We start from the raw sequence: 20448 nt of genomic DNA, 5'->3' as shown, positions 1-20448 counted from the left end.
CTCCCCACCTTCAAAACCCTATTCAAAGCACATCTCCTCCAAGAGGCCTTGCCTGATTAAATCATCATTTTCCCTACACCTTCTCCTTTCTGCACCGCCTACATACTTGGATCTGCACCCTTTGAACCCTTGATATTCACCCTGTCAACCCCACAGTACTTTATATATTTGTTTCTATTAATGTCTGCATCCCCTCTAGACTGTAAGCTCCTTTTAGGCAGGGAATGCATCTAATAACTCTGTTGTACTGCACTCCCAAGTAGTAAATACACTGCTCTGCACACAAGAAGCACTCAATAAATACCAAGGATTGATTATTGATTGTTGTGAGGCATTCCAGCCCTCAACACCTCCCATGCCAGAAAATAATCCATACACCAATCAGGTCCTATCATGAGATGAGGACCTGGTCTACTGGAATGGGCATGGGACTGGGAGTTGGGAGACCAGTGTTCTAATCCCAGCTCTTCCTCTGACCTGCATCGAAACCTTGGGCAAGTCACATATTCCCCATTTTATACATGAAGTAACTGAAGCCAAGAGAGGTTAAAAGACCTGTTCCTCATCCCTCTCAGACCAGGAGCCCTGTGTGGATCACGGACTGTATCCAATCTGATTATATTTTGCATTTATCTCTGCTCCTAGCAAATAGTAAGAGCTTAAACACAATAATCGTAACTGTTTAAAATTGGGGTGCATCATCATACTTTTCCCTTATTTTGGAGGCAGAAGATGATCTATAGCATTACTTGCTTAATAGAAGTAGATCATTGCTATATAGCTTTCCAATCTCATGCGGGACGATGGCTTTTTCTACATTACTGTAGCTGTACTTTTTTGCTGAAATACTTTATTAAAAAAAGACAGGTTAGTAGGATGATTCAACAGGAGTACAGGAACGCAGGAGTACAGAAGCGATCCATAATTCAGTGTCAAGCTTTGTTTAAACTTTTAAAAGGAAGTAGAAAAACTGGCTGGAGTCCATGGAAAAAAACCAAAAGGATTACAAGGATGGAAAATAGATCTTAGGAAGAAAGGTGAAAAGAACAAAAGTTGTTTAGCTTGGAAAAAGAAGGCTATGGGTTGATGGTATCTGAAGGGTTCTCATAAGAAGAAAATGTTGGCCCATTATTCCCCATCAATAAAAGTTTGCTTGAGGGAGGGCTGTATTTAAAAAGCAGAAATCTTCACCAGGGCAGTCACGCCACTCCCTAAACCCTTCACCCAGAATGAGCCCATGAGAAATTGGTGCCACAGGTCCTGCGCTAGCCCAGAAAGTGGTGAGTCATTGGGTTTTCTACGAGACAGTTGGTTTTCAGCTGGTCGTTCTCTGTTCCTTAAGGATCTGCACCCGATGCTTTATGTCTGATCTTTTAATTTTAAGCACCCAGCTTCCCCTGATGCCAGGTTCTTAGGCTTGGAAATGGAGCCTGTGTTCAGAGGAAACTGGGTGTGTGGGAGGAGGATTCAAGGGTCCCTCTGAGAAACACTCCAAGTTCAGGCAAATTTGGCACTTAAGGCAATTTTTTATCCTTGGGAAGCAACAAGGTCTAGTGGAAAGAGTATGGGCCTGAGAGTCAGCAGACGTGGGTTCTAAACCCAGCTCTTCCATATGCCTGCTGTGTGACCTTGGGCAAATCACTTAACTTCTCTGTGCCTATGTTACCTTATCTATAAAATGGGGATTAAGACTGTGAGCCCTATGAGAGACAGGGACTGTGTCTAACCTGATTACTTTGTATCTCCCCAAAAGCCTAGATCAGAGCGTGGCACAAAGAAAGGGCCTAACAAATATCATAATTTATTATTATCCTGTGTGCCCAGCACAATGCATGTAATTTCACATGCAACTCCCTTTCTGGCATTTTTGAATGCTACCAGTGGCCACTGCAAGGGCCAACTGATCTCTACTGACCTCTCCTTAAAACTGGCAACCTTGGACAATCATCCAGCTCATCAATCCTTCAAGCCAGCTTTGATTCTATTACTCTAAAAGTTGTCTATATTGACCGTAAAACTTGTGACCAATCTGTAGTCAAAATTCAGTGCTCTGGAATGGACTAGGAGAAAAACAAATGTAATCAAACGCAATAATCAACCTGCTATACCACTACGCGTTCTGCAGGGAGCTCTTCAAAGGAAATATACCATAGAAATCCAAATAAAAAAAACTTTTTGGCTACATAAAAATTATCTTCTCAAAGAACATTAGTACTGAGAATGATCCCAAGGAAACACAATAATGTTTCAAGGAAAGTACTTTACTGTGACCATCAGGAGAAGCCTTCATATTTTAAAGCAGGTCATTCTAAAACAATGGGAGTGTATGATGTTTGTAGGGACTCCTCAGGCACACTACTCAGTGTTTAAATATTTCTAACAAAACAAAGCTATACCCAATATTCATATAAGTAGCACAAGTATATATTTCCTGTGAGAGATGGATTACACATGAAAATAAGAACCAAGAAAGGTATTTGACTATTTACTTGAAGTCTACCTAGCTTAATCTTTAAATGTCCTTTTTGAATCTCCCTAGTACATTTTAATAGGCTACTTCAGTTTGATCTATCCCATTCATTGTGTAAAACCGACTTCGAAAGAACAAAATCTTGGCAGAATTTTCATGGAATACTTGGGACTTACCTCCCCAAAAGCTCCTCGACCAATGACTTTTAATATTTCAAAGTCTTCTTTATGTAGTCTCATCTGTTTCACTTTGGAAGTAAATGGTTTGGCTGAAACAAAACAGTAACATTAATTACTTTAAGAGGAAAAAACATTCACAATATAATTTATTGCATGCGTACAGAGAAGTCATAATAAAAGTGAATTAGAAACTTAGATAATTAAGATTATCAAGAAAAACAGAAGCAAATTTTAAATAACCTTCTCTCACGAAAGCAATTTAAGAAGGAAGGAATTGCCACTAACTAAATCCAAATGTCCATATTTATTTTTATTTGCTTACATCTTGGTGCATGTTTTGGAGTGAAAATACATTTTAAAATACCAAATCCTGCTGCCCTGAGTTTGGAAAAATTAGGACCAAATTGCTTCCATCCTGCCTCTCAATATTCAATAATGATTATTTTCTATTTTTCTAGTCCTAGAGAGAGTTGCCAGATTTAGAACACTGGAAAAACACTCCCAGAAATAGTACTTCATAAGGTGAACTGAAACAAAATGTTTTGGGCACCTTAATAGCAGACCTTAATTTTTTAACATTGAAAACGTGTGCAGCTACACAACAGTCCCTTGAATTAGCCAGACTCTTCTCTCCATAGTTTAGGATCTTGAACACGAGTTGGTGAAAAATAATTTGTCTCCCATCTGAATCCAGAGCAGCCGGGAATGCTCAAGTCCTGGTTCTCAGTCTGGGAGCTAGTCAGGGAGAGGGAGTGTGGCTAGTGGAAAGATCACAGGCCTCGGAATCAGAGGATCTGGGTTCTAATTCCGGCTCCGCCACCTGTCTGCTGTGTGACCTTGGGCAAACCACTTCACTTCCCTACACCTCAGTTCCCTCATCTGCAAAACGGGGATTAAGACTGTGAGCCCTATGTGGAAAAAGGACTACATCTAACCCTATTAACTTGTACTTACCCCGGCTCTTACTACAGTGCTGGGTAAATACCACAACTATCACTATTATTATTACTATCAAGGGGTCAGAAACAGAACATATTCATTTTGTCTCTGCTACAGCCCAATTATTCAAATTGAGAACAGGTCATTTTGAATCTGCCACACCTGGACTCTGTAACTACAGGGAAAAGAGGAGGGGGCTGGGACCAATTCTCATCAAGAGAAGGGCAGGGGTTCCCTTTCCCCTGACCACCACTGATGAATCAGAATGAGAACTTAAAAAAAACCCTTATTTCTCAAAAACAAAAACCCAAACCTCAGTTATCTCAAATAGGGGCAGTTCCAAATCCTTCTACAGAAGCAGCGTGGCTTAGTGGTAAAGCCCAGGCTTGGGAGTCAGAGGTCATGGGTTCTAATCCCAACTCCCTCACATGTCAGCTGTGTGACTTCAGGCAAGTAACTTAACTTCTCTGTGCCTCAGTTCCTTCATCTGTAATATGACTCTATATATATATATAATTTAATTTGTTTATATATTTGTTTATATTGATGCTTGTTTACTTGTTTTGAAGTCTGTCTTCCCCCTTCTAGACTGTAAGCCCTGTGTGGGCAGGGATTGTCTCTATTGTTGAATTGTACTTTCCAAGCGCTTAGTACAGTGCTCTGCACACAGTAAGCGCTCAATAAATGCGACTGACTGACTGACTAAAATGGGGATTAATACTGTGAGCCCCACATGGGACAATTTGATTACCTTGTATCTACCCTAGTGCTTAGAACAGTGCTTGGCACATAGTAAGTGCTTCACAAATACCAACATTATTATTATTAGAGCTCTGGCAATCTGAATCTCCAAGGAGTAGTGTATGGAGGTGGGTTTGGTTTTAAGGTTCCCCTTCTCCAACCAGATAAGGTTGCAGAGCCAACAACAATGCCTGTAACAATTTCCAGGAGCACAAGGGCCCCACATAGGCTCCTAGGGCATTTTCCCTGAGCAAGTGCAATAAATAACAACAGTAGCAGAAGCGATCCACTGAGTTCCTTGGAAGTGCCACTTAGGTAAACTTCTAATTAGCACAGTCACCTCAGGGGCACCCTCAAGGGCCCTGTTCTAAATTGCTAGAAACCCTCTGGAGCTTGGGCCAGAGTGACTTGGTCCTCTTTTTTTCTGGGAATGATTTAGGAACCCCCCGGAGGTTTAGGATCTATTTCCGGTTTTGCTACAAGTAGGATTCCCTCTCCACCCCATCCCCAAACCTCAAGGGTCATTTTCATGGAACTGGTCTTGTTAACTTCAGGCCTAAACCTCCATCCCTTGTAGCTGCCTAAAAGAGCTCTCTATTCAGAGTTGGGAACTGTGATGTTGACACAGTGTATCTTGTTGGTGTCTTCGGTTTCCGGGAGCTCGGGATTTAGCCACATTAATAGTGTGGCTGTTGCTGTTCAGTATATTGGGTATTATTTGCTCACATCTGGAGCATATGAGATGGTTTTTGGGCTAGCACTTGATGCTTTACATGGCTGCAGAGGACCAGATGCTGATCACTATAAAATTAGCTATGCCATATGAAAGATGTTATTTGGACCCATAAATAAAAAGTCACCCTCCTGACAAAAAAGGAAGGAACCCTTAAGATGGCAACATTATTGTAGGCATAGCTCAGGTTATATACACCTCATGGTCCAACCCCACAAACACAGCTCCCCTGGGGATAAAAACCAGGGGATAAAAACTGGTACGGCTTGATGCCTTACCCCCTGCTTATACCAAATCGACCCCAGCATTCCAGTGGACTCCACAAGTTGGTAAATTCCCTCTCTCCTCCTCCCCAACTGAGCTCAGAAGAAAATAAAAAGTGAATTTTGGAGGGAGCCCCACGTTGGTATAAGATTTTTCAAGGCATAGAAAAGACCCCTAGGCAATTAGCCAAAAAAATTACTGAGGTCAAGAAGTAATTTATAATAATTATTATTATTTTTGAAATAGAAAATGCCCTGTTCTAACAGAATAGAGGGCAAGCTTTAAAGCATTCAATCAAGATTGCCCCCTCCTACCTTACCTCACTCATCTCCTAGTACAGACCAGCCTGTACATTTCGCTCCTCTAGTGCCAGCTTGCTCATAGTGCCACAATCTCATCTATCTTGCTGTTGACCCTTTTCTCATGTCCTGCCACTGGCCTGGAAATCCTTCCCCTTCAATACATGCCAGACCTCTACTCTCCCCATCTTGAAACCCTTATTAAGGTCACATCTCCTCCTTCCCCCATTAAGCCCTCTACTCCCCAACTCCCTCCCTTCTACATCATCTATGGACCCTTCGGCCACTTGGTATTCACTCCACCCTAAACCTCACAGCACTTATGTGCATATCTGTAAGTTATTTCTTTCTATTAATGTCTAGGTTGCCCCCTCTAGACTGCGTAAGCATTCAAGTAAGTATTCAATAAATACCACTGATTGATTCAAGAATGGACAATTACTACAGAACCAATGTTTAAATCAAATATCCACTTAACCTTTTTACTGGACAAAAATGGAAGAGTCTAGCACTAGATGTTACCATCTTTTTCGCATTCTCGACGGATTGAAAGATTTTGTATGACAACATTAAGAGAGAGTAACTGACAAAGTTACTATCAGAAAGATTTTGCTCTAAAACAAATTCCTTCAATAATATAATTTCTTTCATTCAAGTTGCTTTTTGCATAAACAGATTAATATCAATTTTTTCAACCATGTTACATCTCTGGAGTTTAATGTTACTGTCACTTTAAAGCACTTTCTCATTCTATACTGAATTTCCCCATTTCAGCTCATTAAAAAGTAGCTGTTTGGGCATTTTTCTATCATTCTCCTCATAAGCCCACCAAAGATGAGATGGACAAACTTCGTTTTGATGCAGACTGATCACATTCTGACATGTCTCTAATTTTTTACCACCATCTGTTAAGAATGACATGCAGGTGGGGTTTTGTGCATGGGTCAGGGAAAAGGAGAGAAATGACACTGAAAAAACCAGAGTGAATAATGTTTTTTCTTACATATGCATGTATTCAAACAAACATGCCATGTAATCTTCTGGAGGGCACAAACCATATTATGAGCATACTTTGTTATGGACACAGCACATTTTGCACACTCAAATGCTAAACAACAATTTTAGTCATTCAAACCTGTAATATTTGCTAAGCACCCTCTGAAATCTTCTTCATTCCCCAGGGAAACCATAACTATATTACCATTAAACTTCATAAGCCCTTGAGCTGACTCCAATTGCTGGGCTACAGGCCTGGAAATATCTCTGATGTTAGCTAGTGACTTTAAATATTACTACTTTTTTATTAGTATCTCAAAAAAGAGGCATAGTACTATGTGACCAAAAGGCTCCATTTGACTGATAATTACCTAAGAAAAATAAATCCCTTCCCCTAATTCTTGTGCTGTAAAGATCAATTTGCTTTGTTGGCACATTGTGCACTTACACAAACAACACAGCAGGCAATGCAACCTGATCACACACCCGGGAGATGCATCTTCCTAGAGTCATCTCAAGAAATATATATATATACACACACACATATATCAATTATGATATATATTTGCTATATTTTCTTGTAGTCTTTCTTTCTGGAGATGATTACTCCCAGCTTGTGTTTTTAATTGAAAAACACAGTGTACATGGGGAGGAGATAAGCTTATCTAAACACATAAACCAGAATTAATATGACAAGTAACAAGATGAAGGGGTAGATTATACTGTCATGCTCTGCCACTACTTTTACAAGCTCCGATGACACCTCATTGTTTACTACTGCTCTCCCAAGTACCCCTTGTTTCCTTGGCTTCAGAGAAGCTGCGTGGTCTAGTGGAAAGAGCTTGGGGACTGGAAGACTGAGGGCCTGGGTTCTAATCCCACTCTGCCATTTGTTTGCAGTATGACTTTGAACAAGTCACTTAACTTCTCTTTGCCTCAGTTTCCTTTTTTGCAAAATGAGGATTCAATACCTGTTCTCCTTCCTACTTAGGCTGTGAGCCTCATACGGGATCTGTTTATCTTGTATCCATCCCGGCACTTGTGCTTGGCACAGTCCACAAGTATTATTATCATTATTATTATATTATTATACAGAGAAAGGAAAAATACTACTCTTCCTACTTGACTGGCTCCATTTAATCTGCTATAAAAAAAATATTGGTACAGACTCAAAATGGTATTTTCTGAGTATTTCAAAATCCTCCTATAGACTGTAAACTCCTTGTGAGCAGGGAACACACCTACCAACTGTGTTGTATTATACTCTTCCAAGTGCTTGGTACAGTGCCCTGAACATGGTAAACTCTCAATAAATACCAACGACTGACTGTTTTACTAAACTCAGGCAAGCAGTGCTATTTATTGAGCCTACTAAATTTCTATTTTCTGGATTGTTTTCTGTGATTACATTTCTATCAGTTTGTCTACATCTTCCTTGTCTTGAACCCACTCCCAGAAAACACTGTTGAAATGTTTTAAGTTGTGGTCACAAATAACTAAATGTGCAATCTACCAGGCTATGGAAATAACGTCAACTAAGCAGCAAAAATAAGTCCCTTCCAAAGGTTCTAGAAGAAACAAGCAGTATTGCTGGTGTTGCCTTACATTTTTCATCAAAAATACATGTATCTGTTGGAAGCTGGGCCACAGAATATTGTTTGTACAAAAAGTACTGTATAGAATACACTCATATATCTCCAGTCAGCTATTCGATTTTTTTCCAGATACCAACATCTGTAAATGCAGCTTAAAGAACTTGGCATTTCCTGAAATGTGAAATACACTCGCCAGTTTCTGGCTCATATTAACATGGGGTTGGGGGGAGGAAGTGCTGTGTTTGTTCCCATCTAAGTCAACTGGAGATCATCCATTTATTGTCAACGGAGTTCATCCCAAAAAATTCTTAATGAGACAATTTAAACCAGAAATTGAGATGAGACATTTTTCATAAAAACTTATGAATAGAAGTGAAAAAAAAACCCAGAACCAGAACAAGACAAAGGATTCCAAAAGGAAGGTCTTGATAGTTTTAGGCAGAAATAGATGCCAAATATGTGGTTGGGTCAGAGCGCTGTACAGAATTCTGTTTTTGTACTTTTCATACTGCTCTGAAATCAAGACTGAAATTAGTTTAGCTTTTGCATTTTGAGTCCTAAAGAAAAACTCCTCTTGAAAAACCCTCTAGATTACTTAAATGAAGAATTTTGGTAGTTAAGGGCTCTAACTCCTATTTCTTTTCTTCTCCCAATCCCTCAAAAACAAATATAAAAGAGAGTGAAAATTTTACATTTCCTTTACTGGAGTTCAATCCATTACCTTTGTGTCATCCTTCTTTTCCATATTGCATGGATCTATCATTCAGCTTTTCTTCCCTACCCTCAGCATTTCCAGATTAAATTGGATTGCCTTCACCGTTTCCGGGCTACTGCCCTATGAACTTCGATGATTCAGGAACTCCTTTACTTTGCCTAAGGTATCTGTCAAGTTGGGTGATCACTTCCTATAAATACCACAGCTAACCCTGAAGGATGCAGGGGGGTGAAACTACCTTAAAGGAGTGACTCTCCTGGGAGGAGGCCGTGCCTCAGTGATAGTGACTAATGACTACGATAGTGCAGAAGACTTGGCCGCTCTTCAGCTATGCGGTGGCTGACTCCCCTAGTGAAAGGAGCCATAAAAGAATCTTGGAGAGAAAAATTCCCAGACTTTCATAAACAAAAATGGACACATTTGATTAGCTACTTATCTCGTCTTCGTTTGGAGGGAGCAACCTTAAGCGGGTGGAGTCACAAGAAACAAATAGTCTTTTGTCAGTTCTGATGTCCTTGAGGAGAACCAGGGAGTTTAGGACTGCTCCCTTACATCAGAAGTATGAGCAATGTCTTCCTCTAGTGTGACTGTGGCATAGGAAATGGCATGAGGATAATTTAATTTTCTAATTAATATGAAACTCTGAAACCGCCCTAGGGAGGAAGCCTGGAAAGGTTTGATGGATAATTTTGTCCTTGAAAATCCTCGTAAAAGAGAGGTTGTTCAGTGATGCAAGACACTTACTGATTCAGTGGGCCATGGCTACAAAAAAAAAGGGGGGGGGGGGGATTTCCCAGGACAGAATTTTAGAATTACAATTGTGCAATAACTCAGAACCGAGCTGAATTAGAAATACATTGGCATTTTAGAAGTAAGAACATTGAGAGGGTTTGATTTTGGAATATACTTCCTCATGAGCCCAGAGTTAAAGGTATGTGGAAAACACTCATAAAGGGAACGAGAAATTGCAAGGTGACCCCCATATGATTCCTGAGCAAGACACTTACCAATCTGATTAGTTCAGGAAAATTAGCTGGCCTAATAGAGAAGCTAATTGAGAAGCAGCGTGGCCTTGAGGAAAGAGCATGGGCCTGGAAGTTAGAAGGACCTGGGTTCTAATTCCGACTCCACCACTCGTCCACTGTGTGACCTTAGACAAGTGACTTCACTTCTCTATGCCTCAGTTACCTCATCTGTAAAATGGGAATTAAGACTTTGAGCCCCCGTGGGACATGTCCAACCTGAACTTGTACCTACCCCAATGCTTAGTACAGTGCCTGGAACATTGTCAGCACTTAGCAAATACCATTAAAAAAATGTGATGTGAAAGCCATGATATAAGGCATTAGTTTTATAACCTGCCTTCAATTTTGCTAAAGGACACTCTAGTGGCAAATCAATTTATCAGTAACTGTTAAAGTGTGTAACCATCAGTTTTCAGGGGGTACATCCGGCATTTTCAGGGAAGCAGTCTCCTAATTTCTTCAATCTACAAGTCAGAATCGCCAATCTCTATTTTCAAGGATGTCTCTGGAGCTCCTCTTGTGGAAAGATGTTACAGTATTCCTTTGGAATACTGGCCATTTTTAACAGTGTGCTTCCCATTTTCACCAGAAGTTCTATACCTGCCCCTCAGAGCTCCTTCAGAATTCCTGGCTAGATGTCACCCACTCCTGATCATTTGTTTACATCTACTCATCTATTTGATCTAAAGAATCCTGTGTGGTTGTCACAAGAGTTACAGTGTGTTTTGCAGCCTCCCCAATCTCATCTACCATTTTCTGTCCAATTTCCTCATCACTCAAGAGGTCTAGAGAAGAAAGTCATAATAATATTTCTGTTGCATTTTGGAAATTTTATCCAAGTCCATGGTACTGCTCTTGTCTGGTAAGATTTTTATGTTACCGCCGATCATGCTGTCCCTCCATCCCTTACACAGACACCTTCATCTGTCCACCCTTCCTTTTCGTTGTGGAAGAGATTATCTCACGGCAGCACTATTCTGTATTCTTGCCTCCAGAGATCCCAATAATATTCACCCATTCTATTCATAAACACGTATCATTGGTGTAGAAACAAGTCTATATTTCCTTTGGTTTTATGCCTGTTTCCACATCTGCTACATTCCCCACTGGGTGGATAGTCCCATTTACTCCCTTTAACTGCTAATTCCCTTTTACTCCACACTTCACCCTCTGCCAAAACTCTCCTATGTCCTCAAGGTGCTTCACCACAAGCAGCTGGGTCACTTTGAGCATTTCCCTATTCATTGGCTCTGCTCAATTATCAGTTTAAAAACTACTGCACCAATCTTTTTCATTTTTCCTGCCATGTGCTCAGTGTTATTTTGGCCCTTCCAGTACAAGTTTCACCTGTCCTACTGTGTGCCGCTGTTCCTGATATAAGTAATCTTTCTCTTTACAACACTCTCATCCACATATTGATATGCAAGACCTCTACCTGCCAGACAGATTACACACTTAGAACTAAGGGCAGAGCCACCCTGGCCTTCAGTCCTCTGCCTACCACCATGAATTTAGCCCTCTGGGCCTGGCCTGCCACCCTTATGTTATCTGCACTCCACTCAATCATATTTATTGAGCACTTACTATGTGCAGAGCACAGTACTCAGCTCTAGGGACAGTAATATAACAATAAACAGACACAGTCCCTGCCCACAACAAGCTTACAGTCTAGAGGGGGAGACATACATTAATATCAACGCACGCCACACAGACCAGCTCTTCCCTGAGCCTACCAGTCTATCTACATGTCTTTTGAGGTCCTCTATCCCTGCAAATCACAAGACCAAGGGTTATGTACCTAATAACTGAAATAACCACTAGTGCTTTCCATAGAAAAACATCATATAGCCAATACATAGTGATTGGTTACATATTGCCCTCTGCAAACCACCTTTTCAGCACTGTTTTAAAAGAATGCACTCTGAAGGACATTGTAAAGTCATTTAGGAAATGAAAGTACAACTTGATCGGGAATGTGCAGTGGTAAGGATTCACTCTAGTCTCCTTAAACAGCTTCAGTGTGATCACCCAGTTCAAGCGGATTTGTTAGATAATGCTGACTGGATGATTGCTGAAAAAGTCAAGGCCAACGGGTGTGTTTGCCCCCAGTGTAAATTCATTAATTTATTCAATCATATTTATAGAGCACTTACTGTGTGCAGAGCACTGTACTAAGCGCTTGGGAAGTACAAGTCAGCAACATAAAGACACGGTCCCTACCCAAAAACGGGCTCACAGTCTAGAAGATCTAATGTGGAGCCACAGACCATCGACCTGCTTTAGGCCCCAGAATTCTAGACCCTTTTGGTTACTACAGGGAATCTGTACGAGTATGTATGAGTGCTTTTATTTGGACTTCCATTTGTATACTGAATTATTTATTCAGTTATTTCATCCTGATATATTTGCGCTATTTCTGAGTATAGTCTCGGTCTTCCTCCAGCTCACATTCTTTATTATTTTGTTTGTCAATCTCATCCGGCTCGACTCTCCCAAGTGCTCAATACGGTGTTCCATGTTCTGTAGGCATTCAGTAAATACCAATGAAGGGTTGATTTGCAGATTCCTAAGGGTGTGTTCTTGGCAGTTGGGAATCTACTTTTTCATTGAAGTGGTTGGAAAGTCAGTGTACTTGGAGAGATTCAGAAGATAGTTCTTCCAGGACATTGCTCTACTCTCAGCTGCTGTGATTCACACATCAATAAGGTTTCTTTAACATACTATAATAAAAGGCAGGGACATACAGTAGCTTCTGGCAAATTCCTCTGCCTCCATCAGTGGGTGTCTCCTAAAGTTCTGTACTGGATCCACTTCTATACTCAATTTACACTCAAGGAGATACTGTAAGTCCAAGTACTTGTCATATCCCACCTTACCTTCGGCACTGGCTTATTCACTGATCTCCCTGCCGCCAGTCTCTCCCTTCTATAGTCCATACATTTCTCCGTTGACTGGAACATTTTTCTAGAACGTTATTCTGCATGTGTCTTTCCATTTTTCCAAAGCCTCCAATAGTTGCCCATTCCTCTCCACATAAAATGAGAAACTCCTAGTCACTAGCATTTAAAGCACTCATTGAGCTCTCTCTCTTTCCATTTTTCCAAAGCCTCCAATAGTTGCCCATTCCTCTCCACATAAAATGAGAAACTCCTAGTCACTGGCATTTAAAGCACTCACTGAGCTCTCTCCCTCTTTCTTACCCACACTCTTCTTCCATCAGCGCTTAGAAAAGAGCTTGGCACATAGTAAGCACTTAACAAATATCATCATCATTATTATTATTATTCCACCACACTCCAAATTCACAATAGTCATTCCTCTAAAGTTAACCCACTCGCTACATCTCATTCTCACCTTTCCCTCTACTGACCTGTGCTCACAACCTTCCCACTACCTGGAAGTCCCTCCCTCTGCTTTCCCCTCTTCAAAGTCCTTCTGAAATCACCTCTCCTCCCAAAGGCCTTCCCTAAGTAATTTCTAGTCTCCCCACCTTCTCTCCTCCAAGTGCCACATCATTGTCACCTAAATACTTAAGTTCTCATAAACCCCAGCCCTCCCCCCAGCACTTGGTGTGCATATTTTATATACTTCATTATTCTCTTCCTCTGTAATTTAAGTGTGTCTCCCCTGCGAGTAAACTCCTTCTGGGCAAACATCACACCTTCGAACTCTTTTGTACCCTCCTAAGGGCTTAGTACAGAGCTCTGCAAGCTGTATGCACTCAATAAATGCAATCGATTGATTGAGAACGGACTCCAAAGACTTTCCAAGATGCTTGTATTTTATTGAGTTGGAAAAGTTTACTGGTGGATAAAAAGCAGAACCCAGAAGACCTCGGTTCTAATCCTGACTCTGCCATTTGTAGGTTGTGTGATCTTGGGATAAATCACTTAAGTTTTCTGTGCCTCAGTTACCTCATCTGTGAATTTGGGACTAGGACTGCCAGCCCCTCGTGGGACATATACTGTGTCCAACCTAATTCACCTGTACCTATCCCAGCACACAGTACAGTGCCTGGCACACAGTAAGCACTTAAATATCATCTTAAAAAAAATAACACCTGTTGTAGCCTTAAGCACAGCAGCATATAATAAATTCAACAACCCTGGACCTACCACAGACCTCTGCTTTAATCCAATCTTCAGGGCAAAAGAGTCAGGCAGGACAGCCCCAACTTTAACAAACAATGCAGTCATGGAGAAACTTAAGAATCCTGAGGAACTTCTCTGTACAGTCAACTTTTTCTTGGTAGTTGCTAGAGTTCAGATATTTGGATACTAATGTTTTTTTCTGTAAGCTGTATGAATACAAGGTAAAGGTCTCGATATTGCTCCTTACATTTCTCCTATGTTGTTGCCTTGTCAAGATTGGGCCAGCTGGGCTGCATTTTGATCTTTGAAGTCACAAGGTTATTCAAGGAAGGTACTGTTAACCATAGTCTTCAGGAGCCTCAGCCCAAAAAAGGCTCTAGCTAGGATCTTGTCAGCAATGAAGAGAGAGTAAAGGAACATCCTAGCAATTCTGAAAGTCATTTCTCCCCTTCCATCTTAAATAAGGTGTGTTTTCTCTCTCTCTCTCTCTCTCTCTCTCTCTCTCTCAGGCACACATACACTTTTTAACATGAGATGGAATTTGTTAATGTAAGCTATTAAATAGCCAGAAGGGAGGGGAAGTATCTAGTCTGTAAATATTTCCAGTTCCTTGAAAATTTTGGCACTAGTCGATAAAAATGAAATTTAAATATCAAGAAGTGCAACCTTTTTCCACTAGAGTGGAAAGCACTTCCGTAACCAAGCAAAACTGCAGTACTTCTAATCCCTTGCGTCCCTTGCGTCGGACTTTGAGGCACTGACCTCCTTTGAAGAGAAATGGAAAATTGCTACTCATTACTTGAAAGTTCCAGATGGGGAGCCAGTCCCCTGCATCTACTGAGCCAACAGAATCAACAGCACAAAATGGCCTTCTTGGCCAGAAAACCAGCTTGAAAGCTATTTAAATTAAAACAACTTCTCTGGAGGAACACAGATGTATTAAAAAGTCTGACAAGTCTCTGTTCCAACCAGCAATTAATACCTCATTTATTCTATTGTTCAAGCAATTTTAATGTTAGGCAAAGAGACTTTCTCTCAAAGCCACTTTCACCTCCTTCTCAGACAAACTGATAGGATAAGTTTAGGAAATATTTAGCCTTAATAATCTCACTGAAGAGGAACTCTGGGTTTTAGAGTGGAAAATACAATATTTAAATTTAGTAAAAATCTATTGTGCTTTTACTGCTTTAATCATTTGGAAATTAATTCAACTGATATATTACAGATAAAATATTTAGGATTTGTCATGAGAGTCACTTAATCCCTGCTGTGTGACCTTGGGCAAGTCACAATTGCTCTGTGCTCCAGTTACCTTATCTGTAAAATGGGGATTAAGTCTGTGAGCCCCAGAGGGACAGAGACTGTGTCCAACCTGATTACTTTGTATCTACCCCACTGCTTAGAACAGTGCCTGGCACATAGTGCATGGGCCTAAGAATCAAAAGGTCATGGGTTCTAATCCCAGCTCCGTCACTTGTCTGTGTGACCTTGTGCAAGTCACTTCACTTCTCTGTGCTTCAGTTACCTCATCTGCAAAATGGGGATTGAGACTGTGAGAACCAAGTGGAACAAAGTCTATCTCCAACCTGATTTGCTTCTGTCCACCTCAGGGCTTAGAACAGGGCATGGAATATAGTAAGTTTTGAAGATTAAACCACCCCAAAGTATAGCCATCTACCTTCCTCTCTCAGAAGACTCCTAGCTCCCTCCAGAGTAAAATCCAACAATCCAGCAATTTTTGTCCCAGGTGCTTCCAGAGCTTCCCAACCCAGGTCTCACTTGTGTGCAAATCACCTAGAAGGTTGTGGAGAAGGGGAAAGGAAAGGGGAAGGACTTATGAGGAGGATGCTGGCTGAAGAATGGACAAGAGAAAATGAGACTAAAGCACAGAAGATTTCCATTAGCTATAAAGGAGTATATGTCTAGACCAACAGCATTATAAAACACTAGAAAAGCCTTTTAATAAAGGCTCTCCCACCCCGAAATCCTCCAGGGAAAATGGATGCTTGTCTTGGACTTTATCATTATTACCCTGCCTGGAAGGAGGAGACAGGCCTGAAGATCTGTTCTCTTTAAGATCCCTTCCTGCTCCAGGATTCTGGGATTCCACGAGTAATGTCAAGTTTATTTATTCCATTCCCTACATTTTACTGATTTTCCACATTATACTGTAAATTCCCAATCTGCCATTAATAATGTCCAAAAATATAAAATTATATTTATTAAGCACTCATTTGCGAAGAGCTGGGGTAGAAACAAGATAATCATACAGATCAGATGGTTCTTGTCCCACACAAATCTAAGAAGTAGGGGGTAGGAATTTTAAGTGACTTGCCTAAGAACACTCAACAGGCCAATGGTACAGCTGGATTAGAACTCAGGTCTCCTGACTCCCAGGGCTAAGCTCTTTCCACTACACCAAGCTGTTAGGGAAATAAGGAACAGTCTTGGGTTTTTTTAATGATATTTGTTAAGTGCTCACTATGTGCCATCCAGGCAATGTACTTAAGCGCTTGGGTACAAGCTAATCAGGTTGAACACAGTCCACGTCCCACGTGGGGCTCACAGTCAATCTCCATTTTACAGATGAAGTAACAGGCACAGAGAAGTTAAGCAACATGCTCAAGGTCACACAGCAGACAAGCGGTGGAGCCAGGATTAGAACCCAGGTCCTTCAGACTCACAGGCCCATGCTCTACTAAGCCATGCTGCTTCTTGTGGCCTAGTTTTCTGACAGTGCAAACCCCACATTATAGCAGAACTGAATATACCTTAAACAATGAATTAGTTATATTTGTTAGGAGGTAACAGCAACAACAGACTCTGCAGCCGTTACACAGCTATTGGGAAAGGAGTGACTTCTTGAGCACACATCTGGAGCAGACCTTAAATCAAGGAGGCAGAATTTTAAAAGGTGCTAGATGTCGAGTGTTGAACTGAAATCCAATTCCAGGATTCTCTTTTCACGAGAGGCACAATGAGTGGCATTGACCTCAGTTTAAAGTTACAAATTAATTCTGCAAAGAAATCTAAAAATAATTCAGCCTAACCAAAAAGGGAGGTAATTATGTCTTATAATTTAACATTTGTTTTGCTTGAATCTACAAAATTTCTTAAATTTTTAAGTTGAAATTTATCTTAAAGAGCTGAGAGCAAACTGTACGTTTTCCTCTAAAGAATATGATACTGACTACTCAAAGAGAATGGAAAAAGCTCATTGTGGTCGGGGAATGTGTCTACCAACTTTGCTATATTGTACTCTCCCAAGCACTTAGTACAGAGCGCTCTGCACACAATAAATGCTCAATAAATACCACTGATGATGTTGATAAATCAAACATTACGACCATAGGATGGAAGCTCTAAAGGAAGATCCTAGCCGTTTCTCTCACAGTTCTGTAACTGTAATGTTCATCTGCTTACAAATTAAAATCAGACTGGCCAACACATGTCTTAAGACATCCATCAGACTTTCTTGTCTGTGTACCATTAATGAATGTGTTACCAAAGCCTAGAAATAGGCAAGTCACATACCTTCCAAAAATAAATATTTTGGGGGGATTTTTTTAACCTAAACCAATAAAAGTCTTAGCAGTATCTGGCCAAAGAACACTGGGCCTAATGAAACATACAGAAAACTGAATAAAAGGATAAGGATTTAATCCTTACTCAGTATCGGCTCCAGTCACTTGATCCTTGTGATCCACCACCCAAGAGAGCATTCTATTAAGTGTGGAAAGTTTGTTCAAAAGAATAAACTACACAGTCTATGAATATAAAAATATCTATTTTCAACTATACATTCACTTTCATTTTTACAGCCACTCATACATGACTAGAGCTGCAGTATCCATGTGTGCTAATGCAGTTGAAAAGACAAATGCACTACTAATAGTCTCTTCCACTGTTTGCACATTAGATGGATCCTTGCTTCGCAAACCTTCGAGCCTGCTTTTAATGTCCTGCCTGGGCATAGGGCTTTTGTGAAGAGTATAGAAAGGGCAATCCCACCAACAACATGCACTCGAGTCACTGGCTGTTTTAGTGTTGGAGGTGATGATCTGCACTGAGCCAGCCACCATCTCCCACCCAATTCTCCCATAAACTGCAGCAAGCACTGGAAGGCAACTGCTCCCGGTTCAGGATGTGGTTCGTGGTCATCAGAGTCCCTCTGCTCTCTCTGGGTGCAGTACTTTATTTCCTGGAGGACCCAACTTGGAATCTGGGCTATTCATCCTATCGCAAATTAAATGCATGCTCTGCTATAAACTAGTATCCATAGCAATAGGTTCTGGCCTCTGCTTCTACCATCATCCCTTATTCTTTCTCCATGAATGCTTCTCTCATCAGAGAATAGCAACTGTACCACTATAAAGGATACATCTTTTTGGTTGGAGCTTCGGGTGCTTTAATTCACTTGCTTCCTGCTGCAGGAATAATAACAACAATGATGATAATAATAATAATGATAATAATAGTATTTGTTAAGTGCTTACAATGTGCCAAGCACTGTCTTAAGTGCTGGGGTAGATCCAAGATAATGAGGTCCCACATGGAACTCACAGTCTAAGTAGGAGGGAGAACAGGATTGAGAAGCACCATGGCTTAGTGGAAAGAGCACAGGCTTGGGAGTCAGTGGTCATGGGTTCTAAACCCGGCTCCGTCACTTGTCAGCTGTGTGATTTTGGACAAGTCACTTAATTTATCTGTGTCTCAATTACCTCAAGTGTAAAATGGAGATTAAGACTGTGAGCCCCACGTGGGACAACCTGCTTACCTTGTATCTCCCCCAGGGCTTAGAACAGTGCTTGGCACAAAGTAAGTGCTTAACAAATACCACCATTATTATTATTAATCCCCATTTTGCAGATGGGGGAACTAAGGCCCAGAAAAGTGAAGTGACTTGCTCAAAGTCACAAAGCAGACAAGTGGCAGAGCCAGCAATACAACCCAAGTCCATGTTCTTTCCACCAGGCCATGCTGTTTCTCAGAAAGCCATGTTTCTCCAAGGAGGAGTGTCAGAGTAGGTTCTAGCAGGTTCTCCTGATGCTCCTGGATTTCTAAAGTTTACAGTGCATTAACATAGTTGCTTTACTTGCTTTAAAGAAGCAATGCTGTCTAGTGGATAGAGCACAGGCCTGGGAATCACAAGGGCCTGAGTTCTAAACCCAGCTCTGCCACTTGTCTGCTGTGTGACCTTGAGCAAGTCACTTCACTTCTCTACGCCTCAGTTTCCTCAACTGTAGAATGGGCCAGTGACTATGTCCAACCCAATTTGCTTGTATCCACCCCAGCGCTTAGACTAGTGCCTGGCACAGAATAAGCGCTTAACAAATGCCACAATTATTATTACAATTATTAAGTATCCTGGAGCTCTTGGTCTTGTGAGCTGTTCCTAGATTTGTTGGTCTGAGCTAGAATCCTTGACTTAGCTACCTTGCATTTGAAAGTACAAGTAGCAGAGGGCTCCCGTCTTCTCATTCTCTAAAAACTTAGATATATTGAGTAAAGATTTAGCAGTGGACTTTTAAAATCAAATGCCAATAAAATTACATTCGATATTATAGGTCATATTTTAATCCTAATTTAGTTACCAACTACCCAATTCTATATCTTGCAATTATGCCTCTGGAGCTAAAAGTGTTTTCAAAGATTTTATTAATACCATAAAATAGTATGAAATGGAAAAAAAGTCTAAATATCCCACAAGTCTTGTTTCTCAAATTTGGTTGGCAAATTCCTCTCATGAGAAACAAGAGAATTACTCACTACACTTAAATGAACTTTCCCATTCTTTGAACATTATGTGATATAAAGAACTCTGAAGAGAGTTGTTTTTCTTCTTCATAACTAATTTATTAAAGGAAAGGAATATTTTAGAAAAGGAAAAAACCCTGACGGCTGAATGGGGATTAGCATTCTAATCAGAGGTTACAGCCAAATGAAATGTTTCAATGTAATGGAATTCTGGGGAATGGAATACTTCTCTTGGACTCTGGTATATTTCCATTACATGGAACTTCCTGCATTTTCCACTTTTAAATAATAAATACATGTTAGCCATCATACTAATGCTCCCCCCACAAAATTAAGTCATAGGTTTTAGTTCTTCAGAAATCTGGCCAGCAATTCACCACAAAACTGAAGTACAGAAAACCAACTTCAAAAACTGCAGCTTAAAGGCATTTTAGTTGTTTCAATAAAATCAGTCCTTTAGAAAAGTACCTGATAGTGTTAAAAATAAATTATAAGTCCATTTTTCTATCACCTGTTCAAGAAACACAGGTAACTCATCTACACTAATCATTCTGAAAGTGTGCTACATCACTGGATAAAAATCATGGGAAAAGCTCCATCTCAGCCTTGGTCTCCACCTCACTTCAAGCTCCTCTGCTGGCTGG

At 40.6% G+C, this 20448-nt stretch overlaps 1 protein-coding gene across 5 annotated transcripts in view; it reads right to left on the bottom strand.

The window, feature by feature from the left end:
* Positions 1 to 20448, bottom strand: part of CDC42BPA (CDC42 binding protein kinase alpha) — a 212196-nt gene that overhangs the window by 163442 nt on the left and 28306 nt on the right. For all 5 annotated transcript variants that reach the window (XM_038760800.1, XM_038760799.1, XM_038760801.1 and 2 more), the window contains exon 2: positions 2647 to 2738. In XM_038760800.1, the coding sequence (XP_038616728.1) occupies positions 2647 to 2738 (92 nt within the window). The remainder of the gene's footprint in view (positions 1 to 2646; positions 2739 to 20448) is intronic.

This window comes from Tachyglossus aculeatus, chromosome 19 (genome assembly GCF_015852505.1).
Source record: "Tachyglossus aculeatus isolate mTacAcu1 chromosome 19, mTacAcu1.pri, whole genome shotgun sequence".
In the NCBI taxonomy this organism is placed as follows: Eukaryota; Metazoa; Chordata; class Mammalia; order Monotremata; family Tachyglossidae; genus Tachyglossus; species Tachyglossus aculeatus.
This window is presented reverse-complemented; position numbering and strand designations above follow the sequence as displayed.